Below are 22,090 nucleotides of genomic sequence, written 5' to 3'. Positions count from 1 at the left end.
TCACTCGGAACAAATACTGGATTCTTGGTCTTTCCATGGATTAAGAGCCATAGTTGGCCTAGCTGGACCTCCATCTACAAACCACTTTAATAAATCCCCTTTTAATATATAGGTGTACATTACATTCTATTAGTTCTGTTCCTTTAGAGAACCTTGAATAATGCAACAGATCTGCATTTCTATGTATTTAAGCATATCATTCACTCAGACAGAAGTACACTTGACTCCCCCTTTTCCCCATTGTGACCCCTGGACGCAAGCAACCCTGACAACTTATGGCTACAACAGTCTAGTATCTAGGAACTCCTCGACATTTCACCAAACAGCAGAGGTTGCTAACAACTTTTACTAGACTATTGTATGGATTATTCTTATCTTCACCCCACCTTCCTAAGAATATATATATTCTTTCTGCCAGTGCTGTGATAATTTGAGTGAAGTGAATTTAAAAGAAACATAAGAGGCAGGAAGTTTCAGGGAATCCTCATGCCCAGCTTGTGGCACGGTTACTGCACACTTTTCTTAGATCTCCAGCATCTGTATTACTTTTATTTCACTTTTTGCTACATGCCAACACCTGAAAATGGCAACTCAAGGAAGAGAAGGTTTACTATACGCACAAGCAAAAGTGTGTTTCAATGGTGATTCTAAAACCAGTTGATAATGAAAACAAACCACTATATCAAATGTGCAGTATGGTGCAGAAAGGAGTGTGAGTTCCGAGTTGCAGGCAAGGTGGATGCAGATAAAGCAGATGTAACTGTCAAAGGGATTAGTGCTATAAAGAGAAACCTGGAGAAGAGCACTGAGACAATAAGAAAAGTACCTCATAGGTAAGAGTCACTCATCCAAGACGTATCAGCTTATAAAGATGAAAATCCACCTGAACGAAGAATGGCAGAGCCTGGAATATCCTGAAGAGTTTCCCTGTTTGGAAACAAACACCTAAGCGAAGTGTTTTGTTTTATTTTCAAAGTTCAGCTACCACAACAGCTGTGGTGGACTAGGCCAGACATCTTAAATGGTGCCAATTTCACAGGCATTGGAAATGGAAGATGAAGTCATAAATGATAGCATTACTGTGGCAGAAAGCTGCTGAGGACAGGAAACATTTTGCTGGGTCAGATTCCCATCACATCAGCCCTGAGAGAGGCTATGGTGGCAATCTGTGAAGCTTCACTGTAAGTGTTAACAGAGAACACAGGATTTTGGAGATACTAGGACAATGGGATATTACAAACCTGCTTAGGAATGCTGAAGGCGTAGATCTGGCCCGAGAGAGGTTACAGGCAATGGAGCTAGAGAGGTGGGGCAACCAGCGTTCAATAAAACACAGATGATGCAGCTGTAAGCCCTAGGTGCTGGAGACAGTTCTTCACCGTTTGGTGTTTGCCCTGCCGCAGTTCTTGCTGAAGTTCTCTTTCCTTGCTATGTTCTCATCCCCACCATTAGAAATAAGGGTGCCTATCTGTGTCCTTGTATGGCAAATGCATATAACTTATTGTTTGACTTTCGAGGGGGCTTATGGTTGGTTAAAAGATTGCCCTGAGTCTCAGAAAACTATGGGCTTTTGAACAGTATTGAGATTATTTAGACTACAGGGACTTTTATGGTTGTACTAAATGCATTTAGAATACACAGGACTTCAGAGGCCAGAAGTAGAATGTTATGATTTAAAGTGATGTGTTTGACAAGTGTTGGACTTGTGTAGGGTAATCTTAGTTATCAATTGAGGTTGTTTCCGGAGATATACAACTGAGGAGGAGGATTCATCCTAGAGGTTAATGGTATTACCCTGTCTGCTGTAGTGTGGGACAATGGAATAGATGAAACTGGAGAGGGCCAGCTGAGCACCAGCATTCATGTCTCGTTAGCCTTCTGTCTGAGGAAGCAATGTGATACTCAAACCACCATGCTTTCTCTCTGAAAGACTGCATCTCTCAAACTGTGACCCTACATAATAAAACTCTGTCCTTGTTTATGTCTTTTATGATAGCAACAAGAAAAGTAACTAATCCACTATTCTATCCATGAGTATCAGGTTTTCAAATATTTGCTGAATGAATTTAGTATTAGAAAAATTATCTTCTCCAAAGAATCCTATTTCAAATATTGGATTTTTCTAGGGTTTCAGTAATAAAAGTACCATTCTTTATAATAGAAGACTGGTAATAAGGCACTGAATATTGCTGACATAAAACGGCATAGAAAGAGTTGAAAGAACATGTAACATAACTGGGGACAAACACCTGTAGAAAGCATCTTAGACTAAAAAATAATAATGATAATTTGATTATATAACTCCCCAAATTAAAATGCTTTTAATTCAGTGTATACATATTCATAATAGTTTTAATGAACTTTTTTCATCTGGGCTGACAGCACTCACTCCAAGAGTGAATTTTGTTGTGTGGTTACAAAACAAAAGTCCCAATATCAGGCATGAGACACTCTCTTTTGAGCTCTTGGTCAGGGCTTTCTAAGAGACTCCCAAAACACACACCCTATTGCTATTATTCTTGCTTACCCCCTAGAGGTGGAAAACAAGTTTCTATTGCTAAGGACACCAAGAACTTTAGAAACACAGCACAGAGGTCTCTGAGCTGGACAGACCAGAAAGTCGCCTCCCTGCTGACTATCTTTTAACCCTATGTTATATTTCAAAAAAGGGAGAAACCAACACCACCACCTATACAACACACCTATGAACCACATCCGTGACCATCATGGCAGGATAACTTTCCAGGTGCAGTAACGGTACACACACCTTGGTGTAACCAACTGTTCTGTGATTGACCTGAAGACCCAATCACTAAAGGGGTACCATGCTTGGAACTGGAAACCTAGCTAACAACTCACTGCTAGAGACATCATGGTTATTGGAGGAGAATCTAGTCACTAATTTACTAAACCAGAATAATCTAAGATTAATCATAAACATTTGTCCTTATACTCACAGATGAGTGTAGCCTTCAGCCCACATCAAAGAATTTTTTCTTTGAAAACAGATAGAGACCACTACAGAAAACCACAACCAATCAATACGCAGAGTTGTGGAGCTGAGTCCAAATGGATACATCTACCATAGACTCCCTTACCTGATACTCAGGGGACACTGAGAAGAAGGTATTGACAGATTGTAACAGCCAGAGGATCAGGGACTTTTTTGTAAGATTCTGTCTCCTAGTAACATCAGATATCTGTAAAGTCTCACCAATATGACTGCTCAAATATGAACAGAACAAGGATAACACCAATGGACACTCCAAACTGGATGGGGAAAACCCAGGAGGCCTCAGTCCTACACAAAAACATAGAGGCAAACAGGTGAACCTGGGAGCAGGAGAAGTGGTCTTCCCCAGGAAAGTGTACACCAAATGGTTGCCCAGTGTCAGTCAGCCCTGAAAATATGCATAAAATGTATGCACTCAATTGGTTACATTTAGTAACACACACACACAAGTACATATATGCACACAGTAAAAATTAATGAAAAATAGAGGCTATGGATTTGAATGAGAGCAGGGATGAGGTATACGGGAGTGTTTGGAGGGAATAAAGGAAGGAAGAAATTTTGTAATTAAAATAGTCTCAAAAATAAAAACACAACAAATGATGAAAAATAATACTGAGTACCAATCATGTTCCAGGAAGTGTGTTATGGAATTACCTTCATTACTTCATAATTTCCACAAATCAAGTCAGGCGTTCCTTTCTTAAGTATGGTTTTAAAACCATCAAGTGAGGACTGAAGAGATGACTCGGTTGGTAAGAAAACTTGCTGTTAATGCATAAGAATCGGAGTTTTAAGCCCCAGGACACTTTGAAAAGCTCAGTGTAGCCACATGCATGTGTAACCCCATAGTTGTGGGGCTGAAATGACTGGGACTTGCTAGTAGCTAGGCTATATTCAGGTTCAATGAGTGATCCTGTCTCAATGGAATAGAGACTAAGGGTGAGTTATAGAACAGGACATCTAGTATCTTCTTCATGTCCACCCCAGATGCAGATGCATATAGCAACTCCCCCCCCCTCACCCTCTGCTACATATGAGAAAAATCAGGTGTGATACTCAAATTTTACTTGTATTTAGTGATAAAGCTAACAAAGATATTTAGAAAACTGGATTTTGAAATCTGTACTCTAAGTCCCTATATCTAGTTGATATTTCTTTACTTATGAAGTTAATCAGATAACTTTAACTGGCCAAGGCCCACATTTTATATAAGGGTTAAAAAAAGGCAAGGAAAGAAAAATTACTTGGTCCAGGGCATACATTTTACTTGACTTGTTCATTAAGAAAAACATGTTGATATTTTCTTACAGGCATACTCACATGTAGGCAGAACCCTCCCTTATGCCTACAAACCTTTCCACTTGCCTCGTGTCTTTTAGAGAAAAATTTTTGAAATATTCCTAATATTCCATGTATTCTAATTCTCACTTCATTTTGCAATAATTGGTCCCTGACAGCTCCCATTAGCTTCTCTTTCTTCATTTTTTGCATTCTTTATTTCTTTTATTTTAGAGATTATAATAAAATTACATCAATTTCTACTTCCTGTTCCAATCCCAAACCTTTCCACATTTCCAACTTTGCTCTACTTTAAATGAAGGGTCTCTTTCTAACAGCAATTGCTGCCATATACATATGTATATTTATACATATATATTTCTAAGTGTAATCCTGGTCTGTATGTAACTTGGGTATCTGTTTCTAGGACTGATTTTTTTTCCTTGCTAGATAATTATTTTGATCAATTCCACTCCTTCTTTCCAACTCCTCTTGAGTATCTCCCAGCCCCTGTCATGCTCAAATTCATATGCTTTTAAACCCTCTGAGTCCACTTAGTTCTTTCTGTATGGACATGGGTTTAGGACTAGCAACTGGTATGAAGAGCTTATCTGGAAATGCATTCCTGAAGAAAACTGACTCTCACTCTATTCGCAGCTATCAATTGCCAACTACCTCTCAGCTAATGGTGGCAACTCATGAGCACTTTCCCCTTCCATGCTAGGACTTTTGGCAGATCTGACATTATATAAGTCTTAATCATGCAGTCAGAGTCACTTTGAGTTATACTCCTGGACATTACAATTTTTAAAGCCACCTACTTCTACAATGGAACTTTGTTCCCACTCCACTCAAGTTTGCTGAAGTTTAGTCTGGCTTAAACTGTGCAGGTCTTAGATCTGCTGTCAGTCTCCACGGGATCACACGTGGATCTATCTAGAGGATGGTTTTTCTCTGGAGTCATCTGTCACCACTGCCTCCTACAATCTTTCTAAAACAACTCCTCTTTAACTTAGATCTCTGAGTCATAAGAGGAGGGTTTGACTTAGGGTTTAGGTTTCCAATGTCTCTCACTCTCTGCACATTGTCCAACTGTAGATCTCTGTCAATTACCATTTACCATAGAAGTTGCTCTTTCTATAATTCATTAGATTTTTTAAAAATACCAATCCAATTTCCCACTCCCTAACCTCCTCTCATTCCCTCCAAACACCCTCCCATCCCACCCGCATCCAATCCTCAGAGAGGGTAAGTAAGGCACATTTTTTTTGAGAAGGTCCAAGGCCTTCTTTACTATATCTAGGCTGAGCAAGGTATCCATCCAAAGAGAAGAGGTTCCCAAAAAGCCAATACATGCAGTAGGGATATATCCTGGTGCCCTATGATGCTAAATTTGTAGACGATGCCAAGGAAAAATAAATTGGTGTCAGGATGGAATGTTCTGTAGATGTCTGTTAGAGGTATTTGATTTATGATATTATTTAGCTCTAGCATATCTGTTTAGTTTTTATATGGATGACCTGTCTGGCAGTGAGAGTTGGATATTGAAGTCACCTAAGTCACTGTTTTAGGGACATTTATAAAATTGATTGACCTTCTGATAGGTGTATATATGTTTAGAATTATAAAATATTCTTGGTTGATTTTTTTAAAAAATGAGTTTGTCCTGTCCTTTCATATCTCTTCTGATTTGGTTTGAAGTCTATTTGTCAGATAGTATAATAGTTCCACTGGTTTCATTTCCTTGGATTGCCTTTCTCCATTCTTTTACCCCGTGGGGATGTTTGTCCTGGCTGATGAAGTGTGTCTTTTTTAAAATTGTTTTTATTGAGCTATATATTTTTCTCCACTCCCCCTCTACCCTCTCCTATGATCCCGGGACATGCTCACAATTTACTCTAGGATATCTTGTCTTTTTCTACTTCCCATGTAGATTACATCCATTCATGTCTCTCTTATGGTCCTCATTGTTGTCTAGGTTCTCTGGGATTGTAAATAGTCAGGTGTGAATTTTTTTATGTCTAAAAGCCACTTACAAATCAATAACATGATATTTTTCTTTCTGGGTCTGGGTTACTTCAGTCATTATGATGTTCTCTAGATCCATCCATTTCCCCCCAAATAGCAAGATATCATTATTTTTTCCCACTGTTTGGTACTCCATTGTGTAAATGTACCACCTTTTCTTTATCCATTTTTAGTCAAGTGGCATCTAGGTTGTTTCCAGGTTCTGGCTATGACAAAAAATGCTGCTATGAACATAGATGAGCACATGTTCTTGTGGCACAATTGGGCATCCTTTGGTAATATACCCAAAAGTGGTATTGCTGGGTCATGAGGTAGGTTGTTTCCTAATTTTCTGATGCATTGGAAAATCAGATCCTGTTTTCCATCCAACTAATTAGTCCGTGTCTTTTTATTTGGGAGGGAGATCATTAATAATGATGTTACTCTTAAACAGAGTTTATTCATTCCTGTTACTTTTCTTGCTATGGTGGGGTTCCCCCCCCCTTTTTTGGTTAATTCTTCTGTGATTTTTTTTATTCCTTGTGTAGAAATAGAGATAGCTACATGAATTTGCATGTTGTACTTGTAAAGGGACCATGAAAATCTTTCTTATCATTACAATTTTAGTAATATGCTGCTATACTGAGCACTTTTAGGTGGATTTCTAAGTGAACAAAGATAATTTGCTTAGGGAAAGAGCATGTATATCAAACTACTTTCAAAAACAGATGATGTTTCATCCGTCTAGGGTTGTATGGAGACAACAATGTGAAGTATCTCTGTTTCTGTTCATTCAAAATCAGACTCACATTTATATACCTTCTATTTAAATTCTTCCTGGATTCCTTCTACTGGTTCTTCTATTCGTCACTGTCAATCAGTAGTTTTCTTCAGCCAATGTATTGCTTAGAGGTATAGGTATACAAGTTGTTCAAATGATAGAAACATATACACAGAAAGACTATTTACTTGAAACTCAGAAAGATGAACACAGATCCCTAATAAATTTATGTTAAAAGACATCCAAATGTGTCAGTGCTTTTCAATTGAACTCATGCATTTATATGAGGGGTATTACAGGAGCTACTCCCAGAAGGACTTATAAACATTAAATGTATATTTTAAAATACCCTTGATGAACTATTGAAGTATATTATCTTAAGGTTTCATTAAAATAGAAATTAAAACACATTTTCCTGATCATTTCTAAGGCATGCTTTCAAAGGCCAGAAGACTGTGGTTAATACTGCATACATTAAAATAAATGAATATTCTCTCCTTCTTAAACACTTAAAATGCTAAAAAAAAATCCCCCAGGCAAACTTTAAATTATAATTCCTGATGATACTGGCAAATGCAGGATAATAAATAGGAGCAATCTTACTTTTGGAGTTGCAGGCACAATTAATAAATCATCCCTGAAGTGACCTGGCCATAGGCAGTGTACTCTGGAACAAGGCCAGGGGCCACCAATGAAAACATGCAGCAGGGAAAGGGTGAGCCATAGTCTGAACAGCTAGGTCAACACACGGGAAAGCTAATAAAAACTACCTTGTTTTAAAACCACCACAGTGTTTACTTTTGCCAGTAACATAAACATTATGATCAAATTAAAGTTGTATAATAAAGAAGTTTGTTTTGATGACCTAAGGAAATATATACCAATAACTCAACTGTATTTTCTTAATTTGACAGTAAAGGAGTTTAAAATTCAGATATGCCAAATTGTAAGAATTAGATATCTTTGTATGACATTCTCTATATAAATATATATGCAAATATTTTAAATAGTTTGAGTTTCAACTTCAAAAATCCATATATTATTAACAAATTTAGGAATTAAATATAAACACAGAATTATGTGAAACATTTGGAATTGTCATATGCAATTCCTCTTTCTCTCTGTTATTACATAATTTATATGTGTGCATATGTAGAGCAAATGTTATCAATTTTTAAAATATATCCTTTATTTTAAAACATTAAAACATGTTGACTTAAATAACATTATACTTAAAAGAGAAGGAAAATATTTGTTGAATTAACAGAAACACAGACAATTCTCATTACCACAAGAAGTATAAGAAAAGGAATTTTTCGTGGTCTAAGCATTTCAAAATTACCCTTGCCTTTCGAGGAAAAGATACACATGATGCAGCCAACAGGCCTGGGAAGATAGTGTTCTCACCTTCCTGGACACGGACGGAGGGGGGAGGACCTTGGACTTTCCACAGGGCAGGGAACCCTGACTGCTCTTTGGATTGGAGAGGGAGGGGGAAAGGAGTGGGGGGAGGGGGAGAGGGGTGGGGGTAGGGGGAGAAGGGAGGGAAATTGGGAGGCTGGGAGGAGGCGGAAACTTTTTTTTTCTTTTCCTTTTCTCAATAAAAAAAAAAGTGAAGTGCTAGGTCTCTCTATCTTCACCTTCAAGTCACATAGCTGTTACTAACCCAACCCCTGAACTCACAGGGTTTGCAGTTACAGTGGTTTGAAGCAAACAACTGAACTTCACTGAAGTTCAACTTTATTCAGTTATTTTACAAATATGTATGAAAATGTAGCCCCACTGCTCAGAATTGCAATGAAAAAATACATTAAAGATTCTCAATTAATATGCTTAACACAATACTTGACACACAGGAATTAAATCAAAATTAATATGGTAGTATAACTCTTTTGGAATATTCTTTTACACTGTGTGAAGATGTGTCACTGTGATTGGTTTATCAAAAAGCTAATCAGCTAATGGCTTGGCAGGAGGTACAGTGGGTCTGCCAGACAGAGAGAGCACAGGTAGGAAGAAAAGGGGAGTTGCCTGCCAGGTGCAGAAGAAACAGGATGGGCAGTACAGAGTAAAGGTAGCTGAGCCACTTCAATTAAAAATATAGATTGATTTAACTTATAAGAACTAGTCAGGAAAATGCCTAAGCGAAGGCTGAGCTTTCATTATTAACAAGTCTCCATGTCATTTTTTGTGAGTTGGCACCCCACCCACCAAAATCCACCTAAACATAACATTGGCTAAAATTATGGTCCTTAGGATAGATAAGATGAATCTATCCTAAAACATAGAACCAGAAAATTAATTAAAGAGCAAATAGTATAACTTATTTAGATCTGAGCTTTCTGATCTATTAAATGTGCATAGATAATAATGTAACACACATATGAATCATTTTTCTATCTTCCTATATATATATACACACATATATAGTTTATTGTTATGCAGACATAAAACATGAAGATGATAAATTTAATAACTTTCACAACATCTACAAGAATTTTGATGGTAATCTGGAAAGACGAGATTAATATTTAAGGTATTAGGAACACTAAAGCAACAGGAAACAAATATTGTTTTCTGAAAAGGGCTGAAGTTAAGAAGAGGTAAATGACAAAATTCCAATAGGTATTTGAGAAAAGAAAATGGAGTAACATACCTGAAAAATGGGGAAACTGACTCAGGAAGATCAAAGCCAACCTGGGTTTCACATGAAGATATTTTCATAGCACACACACATAATACACACATCACACACATACAGCCTGGGTAACACATGGGGGCACTTTTACAGTACACACACACACACACAACACACACACACACATAGAGGTGTGCATGCACACAAGACAGCCTAGGTAAACATGAAAATACTTTCACAGCACACAAACACAGCCTGGGTAAAACATGGAGACACTTTCACAGTATACACACACACACACACACACACCTGTGGACAGACACACGTGTGCACATACACACACACAGCCTGGGTAAAATGTGAAGACAATTTCACAGTATATACACACATGCATGTGCATGTGTTCAACACGCACAAACATACACATACACACATGCACAAGTATGTATACATATAAAGCTCTTTAATATTGAAACACAAAAGGTTTTAATAATGAGATATTATCTGTTTATTAAAATCATTTGCCTATAACCAAAATGAGCAGATTATGTAAAGCACCGAGCAAACACTACTCATGAAGTCAAAAGAGTTAAGAGTCTTTGAAAGTATTCTGACAAACATAACACAACACTAACAAGTTTATTTCCTGATGTAATAATTTTGCTTTTGGGACAATACCTAAGAAAATAACCAATTTATAAAAATTATACTACATAGTATATTAAAATAAATACAAAGCTTTTCCCCAAAATGCAAAAATACATACATTCCAATAGAAGATTGATTAAAGAAATAAGAAAACATTTATAGAGTGAAATGTCAAATTTTGTTGAAAATATCTACTGAAATGAAAATTTTACATGCATTTGTATTTAGGAATAGGTTCTATCATACATGCTGTGAGCCTAGTTTTACAAAGCAAATACACATGAGGGAGAGCAAAGATACAGAGCTGCTGCTACAGTGTTCCTGCTGCTCATGTCCATGTGGAGGAGAATGCGAGAAAGTAAGCTCTCATCCTTGCTGTCTGTATTTCCTGATTATTTTGAATGATCATGTATAACTTCTATAATGAGAAAACAAGTAAAAATGAAGCGCATTTTGTTCTGGGCAGTGGAGTCACATGCCTTTAATCCCAGCACTCAGGAGGCAGAGGCAAATGGATCTCTGTGAGCTGGAGGCCAGTCTGGTCTACAGAGAGAGAGTTCCAGGACAGGCAAGGCTGTTAAAAAGAAACCTTGTCTTGAAAATGGGAAAAAAAAAAGGCCCATTTTGTAACTTTTTCCTGTATATTTTTCCCAACTAGACCCTTACGTTTTAAAAGTTATATCTAATACTGATGGATCAGTGGATGAAGAGCTTGTTACACAACTGAGCAGACCTGAGCTGAGATGCCTAGAATACATGTGTATCCAGATGTGAAAGCTGTGTCTGTAATCCAAGGGTGCCCTCAGAGATATGGGAGGCAGAAACAGAAGTATGCCCAAAAGCTTGGAGCCTTTCACACAGTGGAAACACGGTCTGCAGTAAGACCCAAACACAGTCTTACTTTAGAGTGTAACCATTTACCATTCACTATGCACCTGGAACACTTAAATGAGGACAACTCAGAACACATAGCTCACACTCCTTTGAGAAGCAACATCTGTAAAGTTTTAATATTATTTATTATTTTGGAAAGCATGTTTGAACATTTTTAGAAGACATCTACCACACAAAAAGCTAAATCATTCCCATGAGATTCTGCTTGAAATATTGGAACCTACACATACTTTATTTGTAGCCTGTAGAAACAAATATGGTCTCTAGAAGTTTCTAAAGGATATGCAAGATGATGTAAGAGGGTCTTCTATCTATCTGTTGTTTCATTGGTTAATTAATAAAGAAAACTGCTTGGCCTGATAGGTCAGAACATAGGTAGGTGGGGAAGATAGAAAAGAATGCTGGAAGAAAGAGCAGAGTCAGGCAACCACCATGAAGCTCCGGCCCAAGATGGATGTGGGTTATAATCTTCCCGGTAGGCCACGACCCCATGGTGATACACAGTTTACTAGATATGGGTTAAAGCAAGATGTGAGAGTTAGCCAGTAAGAGGCTGGAGCTAATGGGCCAGGCAGTGTTTAAATGAATACAATTTGTGTGTTGTTATTTCGGGTGTAAAGCTAGCCGCGTGGAAGCTGGGCGGCAGGAACTCAGCCTGCTGCTCTTTCTACAGCAAGAGTTTGTTTATACTTTGCCAGGTGCCTTAGTGATTTGTCCTACAACTGCAGATGAGGTGATGTTGACTGTTTTCACATGTGTCCTGTCACTCAGAAGATGACCTTATTCCTCCCAACAAAGGCCATCAACGTGGTAAGCAAACACCTTCCTAAGTTGTACAGAGAATATGAGGAGATGCTACAGGCATACTAGAGTGTTCTTTATAATACATTTTCATGCTTAACATTATAAGTATGTTTGAAATTTCTTCATATTATAAAATTACTGTCATTTAAAACAAATTAGAGTCTATATCCCAAATGAGTACTAAAGAGAATACTACTCCTTGTGTTGTTACTATTTCCCTCCTGTCTCCATTTTGTAGAGTGTAATGGAGAAGAAATGCTTGATAATACTGTGCTAAAGAACTTTTGGAAATTCATAATCAAATAAATGATCTACTGTGGAGTTTCTCCGAAAATGTTCTCTGTAAATGTCTGGGTTATAAAGATGGAGTATAAAGGGTCAATGGTGACTCACATCGCCTCCCACCATAGCTGGAGGGAGAGCCCTAGCTGGAGTACCACCTTTCACTCCTGTCTCTAACATGAATGGTGTCATATAAATATGTACTGACATCACTATCACCAAAGTCCAGGAAATGCTTATCCTTCTTCCCTGTATCTCTCACACGCAGCACTCGGTCCATATCTATTAGGCTTCGCTTGGCCAAAGTAGATTCTTAGTTACATTTTGACAAGTGCTTATGGAATTCGTATATTTCCATGTGTGATTTCCCTTCCTGGTTGTCAATCATAGTAATATGGAAGCAATTAGATGTGGTTCTATTCTCGGAGTCTTCTCCATTTTCCTCATAAAAACTACTTTGAGAGAAAGAAGTTTTCATTTATAAAAGTTCTTATGAATAAGTAGCCCAGCCTTTGTTTATATGTAATCCTAATCTCTTTAGATAAAACAGCTTTGAGAGAGGGTGAAAAGCAGAGCAATTGAAAGCGGAAAAGCAGAATTTCTACATGGTAAAAGTGGAGAAACACCTGAAAAAGCATTAATTATAGCATTTACAGTATTGATTTGCTGGTTTTATTATTTGGCTGAGAATCCAAATAAGACATGGAAATTGCCCCAGTTTAGCTAAATAATGAACATATTCATCAGTTTCTTAAAATGAGCCAGAACTGACTTCAGGACATGCCAATAGATTGCTATGAAAAGACTTCCACTTACTTCTATTAACAGAGTTGTATATGTTTGCATTTGGAAGAAATAAAAGAGTTCTTAATTTAAAAATAATTTGTGTGGAAAAATTCTTTCTTAGGTATTATGATTTATAATAGAGTAAGGGTTCATTAAGATTTTAAGATGAATTGAGGCAGTGGTGGCACAAGTTTTTAATCCCAGCACTCAGGAGACAGAGGCAGGTGGATATCCATGAGTTTGAGGCCAGCCTGGTCTACAAGAGCTAGTTCCAGAACAGCAAGGGCAACACAAAAAAACTTTGCCTCAAAAAACCAAAATAAATGAATAAATAAACAAATGAACAAATAAATGAATTTTAAGATGAGTGGCTGGAGTGAAGGTTCAGTGGTTAATAGTATTTGTTGCTCTTAGAGAAGATTTGGTTTCAGTTCTTAGCCCCCATGGTGGCTCACAACCATCTGACCCTCCAATTCAGAGGATCTAAAGCACTCTTTTGACTTCCATGGGCACTGGGCATATACATGTAGGCAATGCATTCAGAGATATAAGCAAAACACTCATAAAATAAGTGAATTTTTAAAAATTAAAAGTAAAAAAAACCTTGAAAGATGGATGCCAAATAAAGCTAGAATACAAAGTTACTTCATTTACTTATTTCACTATTAAAATTTCATAGAAAGTAATTTTATAATGCTCTTGTACGCTCTCAGTATTGTGCTTGGTGGTATTATCGAAGCATACATATTCAACAGTATTTTCACAGCTTCTGTAGACTTTGCCGGTGACTCATTTTGATGAACATACAGGATAAAAAGGCTGACAAGTCTACAACCACAGCCCTGTGGGATGCAATAGCAGAGAGCCAGGGCTGCACAGCACATGGTTACCTTGAATAGTAACTGAGTGCTAAGGATTAATGACAGCGAGGGAGGATGCTCCTGAAGCACAACCATGCTGTTTGTGTTAGTCACACTTATTTCTGAATAAATATGTATCAATAAACAGCAGATTTAATGATTCAGAATAATACTAGAAGCAGTAAGTAATTAGCAATCTAAAAATATTCCTGAGAAAAAGCATTTATATTCACTAGAAAGAAACAACATGACAGTATAAATCTGCACCTCTGGACTGCTAATTCATGCTAAATTAAGCTCTTATTCATTCATGTAAGCATCTAGTAACCTTTGGTATGTTTTCAATTTTTACTTTACCGTGTTTCAAAAACTGAAAGCTTACATCATTGCAAATTTGAGATCACACAATGTAAGAAGTTTAAAACAAAACAGACCAGAGAGAAAGGTATAATAACTTGACACATAAATTATTAGATCAGATCACAAATATGTAATAGTGAACCACATATCAGAATTTTGTTCCCAGTTTGATGATTTGATGTTTTAAAAGATTTTTAATTGAATTTTTTAAATACAGTTTTCCTCCATTCTTCCCCAGCCAAACCTATAGATACTCTCAACTTCCCTACTCATCAAACTTCATGCTCAACAAAAAAACAATAAACATAAAATGAAAATAAAAACAAACAAGCTAAAATAAAATCTAACAAGACAAAACTTACTAAAACAAGACAAGGAACAAAACTAAAGGCGTCTGTTTTGTTGGTTGGCTTCCACCATGACATTTGTGACTCTCCTGAAAAGCATAGCTTACATATGCGTAGATCATTGCTGTTCATTACTGGGATTGTAGCTTGGAGAAATTAATGATTAATTTTCTTCTCTGTATGCAATGCAAAGTACCTTCCAAAACCATAAAGGGAAAGTAAAGATGAAGTCTTTAGTTGGTCCACAGCTCAATTTCCCAATTTTGGATGGCATAAGTAAGTTACGGCTTCAGAAACAGGGACTTACCATCCAGTATGAAGAAAGAGTAAAGGGATGGAGCTGAACTAGAAGGAAATGCAGAAAGGAGCCACATGGGAAAACTAGGGGTACCCGGGTCTGTACCAAGAAGAGGAGGTTACTAGAAAATAGAAGTGGTGTGGGAGGAGGGGCCCCTGCAGGAGACTGCAGCAGTTAAAAGAGTTAAGTCTGGAGAGACTGAAGTCCAGAACAGGAAGAACACAAAGGTTCCCTAACAGAGTGGCAGCCTACTGTGGCAGCTTTGGGTACTTGGTGGAATGTCGTTCTGCAGGTCCTCCCAGTCACAGAGGAATAGAGATGGGACAGAAGAAAGGTGCAAAGGGGACAATGTGGAATAACTAGGGGGGGCCTGGCATGTACCAAGATTCTAGGTCTCAATGGTATGGAAGTGAGAAGGAAGGAATAATTTGATATGTCTTAACAAGAGTTATGGAGCAGTATCAACAGGCAGAAAAAAACTGAAGAGAGAATTGCTTTATAATATTGTGGATGCTCATACATTGGAGGTAAGGCAGAGTTCCTAACAAGGCTACATGCCCACCATGCTCTGTCCTCAGAGCAGCAGCCACCAGCATCTTAGACCATCTGCCTTGCTTTCTGCTATCGCAGGCACACCTCTGAGCATGTCCTTCCAGCCTATACCGGGGTTGAGTACTGTTATTTCCCCTACTTCATTGTTTGACTCCTCTGTTCCCTTCAGCTTACAGATCAAATGATGATTCTTCAGGCTGAACCCTCTGTGGTGTTCTGATAAATTCTGAAGGTCTTCATCTCTAGGATAATTACCGCTTTGCATTCTGTCATATAGATGAAGTTATAGGGAATAAAGGAAGGTGAATACTTTGCACAGCAATGTCGGTGGACAGTCGGTGGCCACCACATAATGAACGCCAGCAACTGAGGGTATGAGACCATCATGGGAGACACAGAGGATATAATCTTCTAAGGGATTGATGCAAATATTTAAATTCCAATGGGTTAAAGCTGATATCTTTTCCTTTCACCCATCTTTGAGCTAGTATGTCATTTAGGCCAGACTGACATTGTGCTCACTATGTAGCCAACAAAGAGGCAGACCTTGAATTTGTATCCTTTAGCTTCCATTTTCTAGAGTAGTGACTACAGGGTATATCGTTACACCAAAGTGCTTAGGACTGAACCCTAAGCTCTGGCCATGCTAGATAAGCACTAAACAAACTTTATATTTTACTCTGAATGATATTGCAACTGAATATCCTTGTAAATAAACCAAAGAAAATATTTTATCTACTTTTGTAAACTTTACAAAAAGGTTATCCCTCCCTCAGTACAATAAACTGAAGCAGAATATCAAAGTAATTACATAAAATATAGTGACCCATTAATGCAGTATTAATATTAAAATGCTTTAAGGCATTAACAGTCCATTTGCTTGGGAAGCTAAGGTTGATGGTAGTAGCCTAAATGATATATACATTTTTAATGAGAATTTGTTAGAAAAAATTGTTTAAGAATTTAAAAAAGAGGGGGTAATCATCAATATTTAGTCACATTCTCATTGTCTCCCACCCATTCCACTTGGTCCCATCTTATTCTACTTTTCTTGTTGTTGTTGTTGTTGATGCTTTTTATTTCATTTCCTGCTAAGAATGTATTTTTGTTTTTCAGAAGCTTCTTATTCTAGAGAAATAATTGGAAACATAGAACAAGTATTTAAATTTTGTATGTGTTCTAAAATTTCAGCATGTATTTTCAAAATAAAAAGCCATTCTAAAGTAAAAAAAAAAACCAAAATTCATACATTCATATCTTCTTTCAGTTGGGTGATGAAGAAGAAATTTAAAGCAGGGTGTAGGAGACTCAACCTCTGACTGACACATGCTAAACTACATTGCCTTTAATCTTCACAATTCTTACACATGCTTTTCAGTCTTACATAGGAATAGCCTGACAGATGGTCCTACAAGGACTGGCATACAAACCAAAAATGATTATATGGTCTATGCCAATTTTTTAAAAAAAATTTGAGACAGGGTTTTGCTGTAGTTTTGCAGTGTGGGAAAGCTAACAGAATCATTTTAAACCATAAGGAAATGTTATAATGTGAATTTTTTAAAGAAACAAAAGCACATTACTTTTATTTAAAATCTTTTATAAGATTAGACAAGATTCAGAACAAAAATCCTTTCACCTGTCTACCTTGCATATATCCCAAGCTTGTTTTAGCAACATGTACATTGGGAATGCTAGTATTTTAGAATATTACATTTAGTTATCAAATGCACTGGAAAGAGGTAACGCTATTCTACCATATAATTCAATACATTTCCTTCCTTACAGCATAAGATTTTCATCAGACAAAACAATCAGACCAAAAACAGTAAAAGATATTGGTTAAATATTTCTGTTTTTGACCCTTCTGGATCCTTAAGATTTCCTACAAGCTGGGCACATAACTGATACCCATGAGTTACATTTGCTGATTGGCTAAATGAAAGGGAGAATTCTCTGAGTTTTTCTGATTATTGGTAACTTATTCTTGGCAATAACTATCTATATAAGTAGCATGTTAATTCTAATATAATTTAGAAATAATTCTTCTTTGTTCTGTAAAGGAATAATATGCTTTGAATTACACAACCTCTCTCAAATGGTAAAACGCTGAGAACTAAACTCAGACAAAGCTAGAAGAGCAGGAGTTGAGTGCAGATTGGTGTTTTACATACGTTGTCTGGACACACATACTATACACAATGGATCCTGTGTGATGAACATAAATATCAGGTCAATGGAGAAATAAATGATAAATATGTGAATTATTTTTATCTTTATGTTTTTTGGGGGTTTTTGGGGCACAGGATCTCATTCTATAGCTAGTTGACCTTGAACTAACTACATTACAAGGGTGACCTTGAACCTACACAGTCCACTATCTCCAGACATAAAAGCACCAGGATTATAGACTCAGAGAGTAGTTACATAAATATGAAATACTTATTTATGATAGAAATGTTAAAAAAATGCTGCTGGAATCTTGCCAGACTCCTGAGACATGGCTTCTGCCTCCCCTCACATTCTCATTGCTTACAGAATTCTAAAGCATTGTGGTATCCAGATCACTTTACACTTTTAAACTTTTTGAGCATATCAAGAGTGCTAGATCCATATTCTTGTTCATGTAAACTACATATGGCATCTTAAAAATTAACACTAAAATATTCATAAGTATTTCAAGGTTACACAAATCATGCTGACAATATGAGGAACATACATTTTTTTATTTTTTGAGATTATAATTTTGACATTTCTCCCTTCCTTCTCCTCCCTCCAAACCTGTCCATGTACCACTCTCCACTCTCCTTAAAATTCATATCCCTTTTTTCACTAATAGAATAACTATCTCTTTAAGAAACATCAATATATTTTCAAACAGACAAACAAAAAGCTTGTGACAATACTGTTTTGTGCATTTGTAAATGTTTGATGGCTGACTTGATTGAAAGCAGTTCAAGTTTCATTTGCTTCTGCATTTTATCAACTATGACACATTAATCTAATGATGTAAAGAAAACTCAGCTTCATACAGGTAAGGACTTGAAGTAGGGAGGAACACATGGAGACCCAAGGAAGGACCTTGAGAGCTCCAGGTGTTCTCTTCCCACATTCTGCAGAGATATAACACCACCACCATTTTCTCAATTAACCACAACTTGTAAGAAAAGGAAATAAATTATATATATCCACACATACATACATACACACAATACATATAATAAATCACACATTTGTTAAGAATTCAAATAGTAATACTATGTAAATATTATTTTGTTAAAATGAAATATTTTACTTTAAATTCATTACAATTAAATTAGAATATAATTCAAGTTTGAAACCAAGAATAAAAATAAAACATGTAATTCCAAAGTTTGATATAAGTAAACAGAAGATTAGAAAGAGGGAGTTTACGGGGGTGGGATGGGGAGGACAAGCATAACTGGACAGAGTGGCTAATTTGAATGTGATCTGAATATCCTTTAAGCAATAAAATATATTGAAATGCTTAACTGAAAACAAGATGCATTCTAATATTTTCAGTATTCTATATGCCTATTCTAATTAAACTGTGAAAAGCACAAAGAAAACTTTTCTTAGTTTAAATTTTTGGAAATCACGACATCAATATTCTTAGGAATTAACCAAACACCAGAGAAAATATATGTGTCACTTTATAATATCCCACATTACACTTTTTAAGCTCTAATATTTGAGAATATCTTATAGGAAGATGTAGTCCTGCATCAGGCAGAACACTTACTTTTCCTTCTCTTGCAGCTGCTGTTCCTGTGGAGCTATTTTAGGTTCTGTTCCAAGATTCTTCTGCATGTGATGTCTCCTCTTTCTGCTTGGTGCAATGTCAGTGACATCGGGACTTGAAAACAGGGAATCGTCTTTACAAAGAGTGGCTAAAACAAAATGCAATTCAATGTAATTAGTTATGCATTTTATTTCTACTAAATATTAAATTGCTTCCTCAACAATGACATATGTAGCACAAAGAAAATATAGCAAAACTATTCTCTCAAACGTTTATGCACACTTGCTGATGTTCAGCAAGAAGATGGGGTGCAGTATGAAAAACTAGCATGAGAATTATCAACAGTGCCTACTGATCTGGTTGAAGTAGTCTCTGTCTATCTGCAGCAGGCACAGTCACAAAGAGCATAACAAATGTACTAAAGGAACGGTATGAAGCAACTTAACCTACAAGGTGCGAAGGGAAGTGCAGCAATGTTAGGTAACAAAAATTACAAACTTGAAAACCAAATGCCCTTAGTGAAAATGGAATTTGAAGTGGCTAAAATAGGAAAACCTCAAGGTGATCTGTACTTGTTACGCAGAGGCAACAATCGAAACACACTAGGTTTATGTTCTTGTATTTTCTATTAATCTTGTTCGGAAAAATCCTTAAGGGCAAAACGATACCTTCTTGTTAACCAATCATGAACTGTTCCACAAAAATCCATGTCTTTATAACAAAGGGGTGTTTGGGGGCTACAACGACATCAAAAAGATTTGAGCTTTCAATATGTGTTCTGAGTATAAACACATGACCTCATGTCTCATTTAAGCTTAGCAGAAAAAAGTTCTGATTCATAATTATGGAGGAATTTGAACACTATCCAGGCACTTACTGAGAGGTACTGTGAAGGCCCAGTCCCTTCCCATAAACAGCAGCTGGCTCAATGAGAACAAGAAGTCAGCAACCTCTGTTTTTAAAGGTAACTCTCTCCTCAAGTGAACACTGCCCCGAGAATGGTGGTGTGAAAATGTCTTACCTGAACCCCTAACTGGGTTTAAAACAGTTATTTATTTTTGAGAAAGAGTCTCACTATATAGCCATGGCTAGCCTTGAACTTGCTATGTAGAACGAGCCTGGCCTCAAATTCACAAAGAAGTCTGTGCCTTAGCCTTCCCCTGTCCTGGGATTGAAGTTACACACCACACCACTATACCTGGCTGGATAGTCAATTTGAAAAACTGTGGGAAACCAATGCAGTCATAGCCCACAGCTTCTCTTTTAGAGGAGGTATGATGCAGAGTGGGCTGATTGTGATGACAGGCTGACATGGGGCTTAAGATTTAATGGAGCCACAACTTTTACTTGTGTTGTAAATATAGACCTAGCAAAAACAATGACAGAAGTGTACAGGTTCTGAACTTAGTTGGCTTCCTAAGCAAACACTATTAATTTTAGTGTTAATTTTTATATAATTTTGCTGGTAAAGAGGCATGCAAACATATATCCAGGCAAACATATTTTACTTTTCAAAGCTTTAAGTCAATTGATTCTATAAGATTCTATGTAGTTAATTTTACTCATTCCTAAAATATGTTGAAATAGAGAAGAGTAATTAAAAAGAAAACATGATTTTTTCCCTGAAAATGTTAAAGCTCAATTATTTGCTACCTTTTATTAAGCTATGAGACAACTAATGAAGATAAATATCATGAATATGAGCAACCATAGTATAAATGTTGTAAGTAGATGATATTTCAACTATAGGAAGATTTGAAAAACAGACAAATATATTCAATACTTTGGAGGAAAAAAATTAACTTTTAGTAAATTGGTAAGATACGTATTTTTAAAGTTACAACATTTCTAATCATTTTAAAACTGTAAATGATGACTTAAAATTATGGTTAAAAGTTTAATAAGAGATCTTATATATACAAGTAACATTACACAGAGTTAGCAGTGTGTATGTGTATGCATATAATAAAAATTAATGAAAAGAAGCCATGGATTTGATAGAATGCAAGGAGGGATTCAGGGAAAGGTTTGGAGGGAGGAAAAGGAAGCAAGAAATATTGTAAATGTATTATAATCTCTAAAATAAAAAATGTGTATCTATTCAAAAGAAGAAATGTAAACTAGATTGATGAAAATTGCATATAGAGTGCTATGCGACATTAAACGTGAAGGAGATATACAGACACACTGAGACACTTGAGATGCTCCTCGCCATTTTATATGTAAGTATCTAAACACAAAAGGTCTATTCATGCTTGGAGATGGTTTTCTTTTTCTTTTTAGGCTAGGACTTCGAGTGATGCTGTGTCCCACTCTGAACTCTAGACAGAACAACTCTTTGACAACAGTAAGAATTGTCACATTCCAACTTCAGGAATCTACACCAATTAGTATTTGACATGGAAGACCACTGGTACTCCTAAATGGACAGGAAACTTGAAGTCTCATCAGTCTTGTAAGATTAGTCCCCATTATCTCATAGGGAGTGGCACTATTAGGAGGTATGGCTTTGTAGGAGTGGGTATGGCAATGTTGGAAAAAGTATCACTGTGTGTGTTGTGGGGGAGAGGGGTGTTTTGAGGTATCCTATGCTCAGGATACTGCCCAATTTGTCAGTTGAGTTCCTCTCCCCTTCAAGCCAAGATGTAGCCATCAAAATATTTACTTGCATGCCACCATGTTCCCCACCATGATGATAATGGTCTGAATCTCTAAACTGTAAGCTAGTCCCAGTTAAATGTTTTCCTTTATAGGAGTTGCTTTTCTCATGATGCCT

At 36.7% G+C, this 22,090-nt stretch overlaps 1 protein-coding gene across 1 annotated transcript in view; it reads right to left on the bottom strand.

Moving 5' to 3' along the window:
- The window catches only part of Xrcc4 (X-ray repair cross complementing 4), a 208,004-nt gene that overhangs the window by 54,516 nt on the left and 131,398 nt on the right, over window positions 1–22,090 (bottom strand). The window contains exon 7 of the mRNA XM_050119855.1: window positions 19,315–19,462. Within this exon, the coding sequence (XP_049975812.1) occupies window positions 19,315–19,462 (148 nt within the window). The remainder of the gene's footprint in view (window positions 1–19,314; window positions 19,463–22,090) is intronic.

The sequence above is a fragment of the Alexandromys fortis genome, unplaced genomic scaffold (genome assembly GCF_014885135.2).
Source record: "Alexandromys fortis isolate MF-2015 unplaced genomic scaffold, M_Fortis_MF-2015_v1.1 scaffold_132, whole genome shotgun sequence".
In the NCBI taxonomy this organism is placed as follows: Eukaryota; Metazoa; Chordata; class Mammalia; order Rodentia; family Cricetidae; genus Alexandromys; species Alexandromys fortis.
This window is presented reverse-complemented; position numbering and strand designations above follow the sequence as displayed.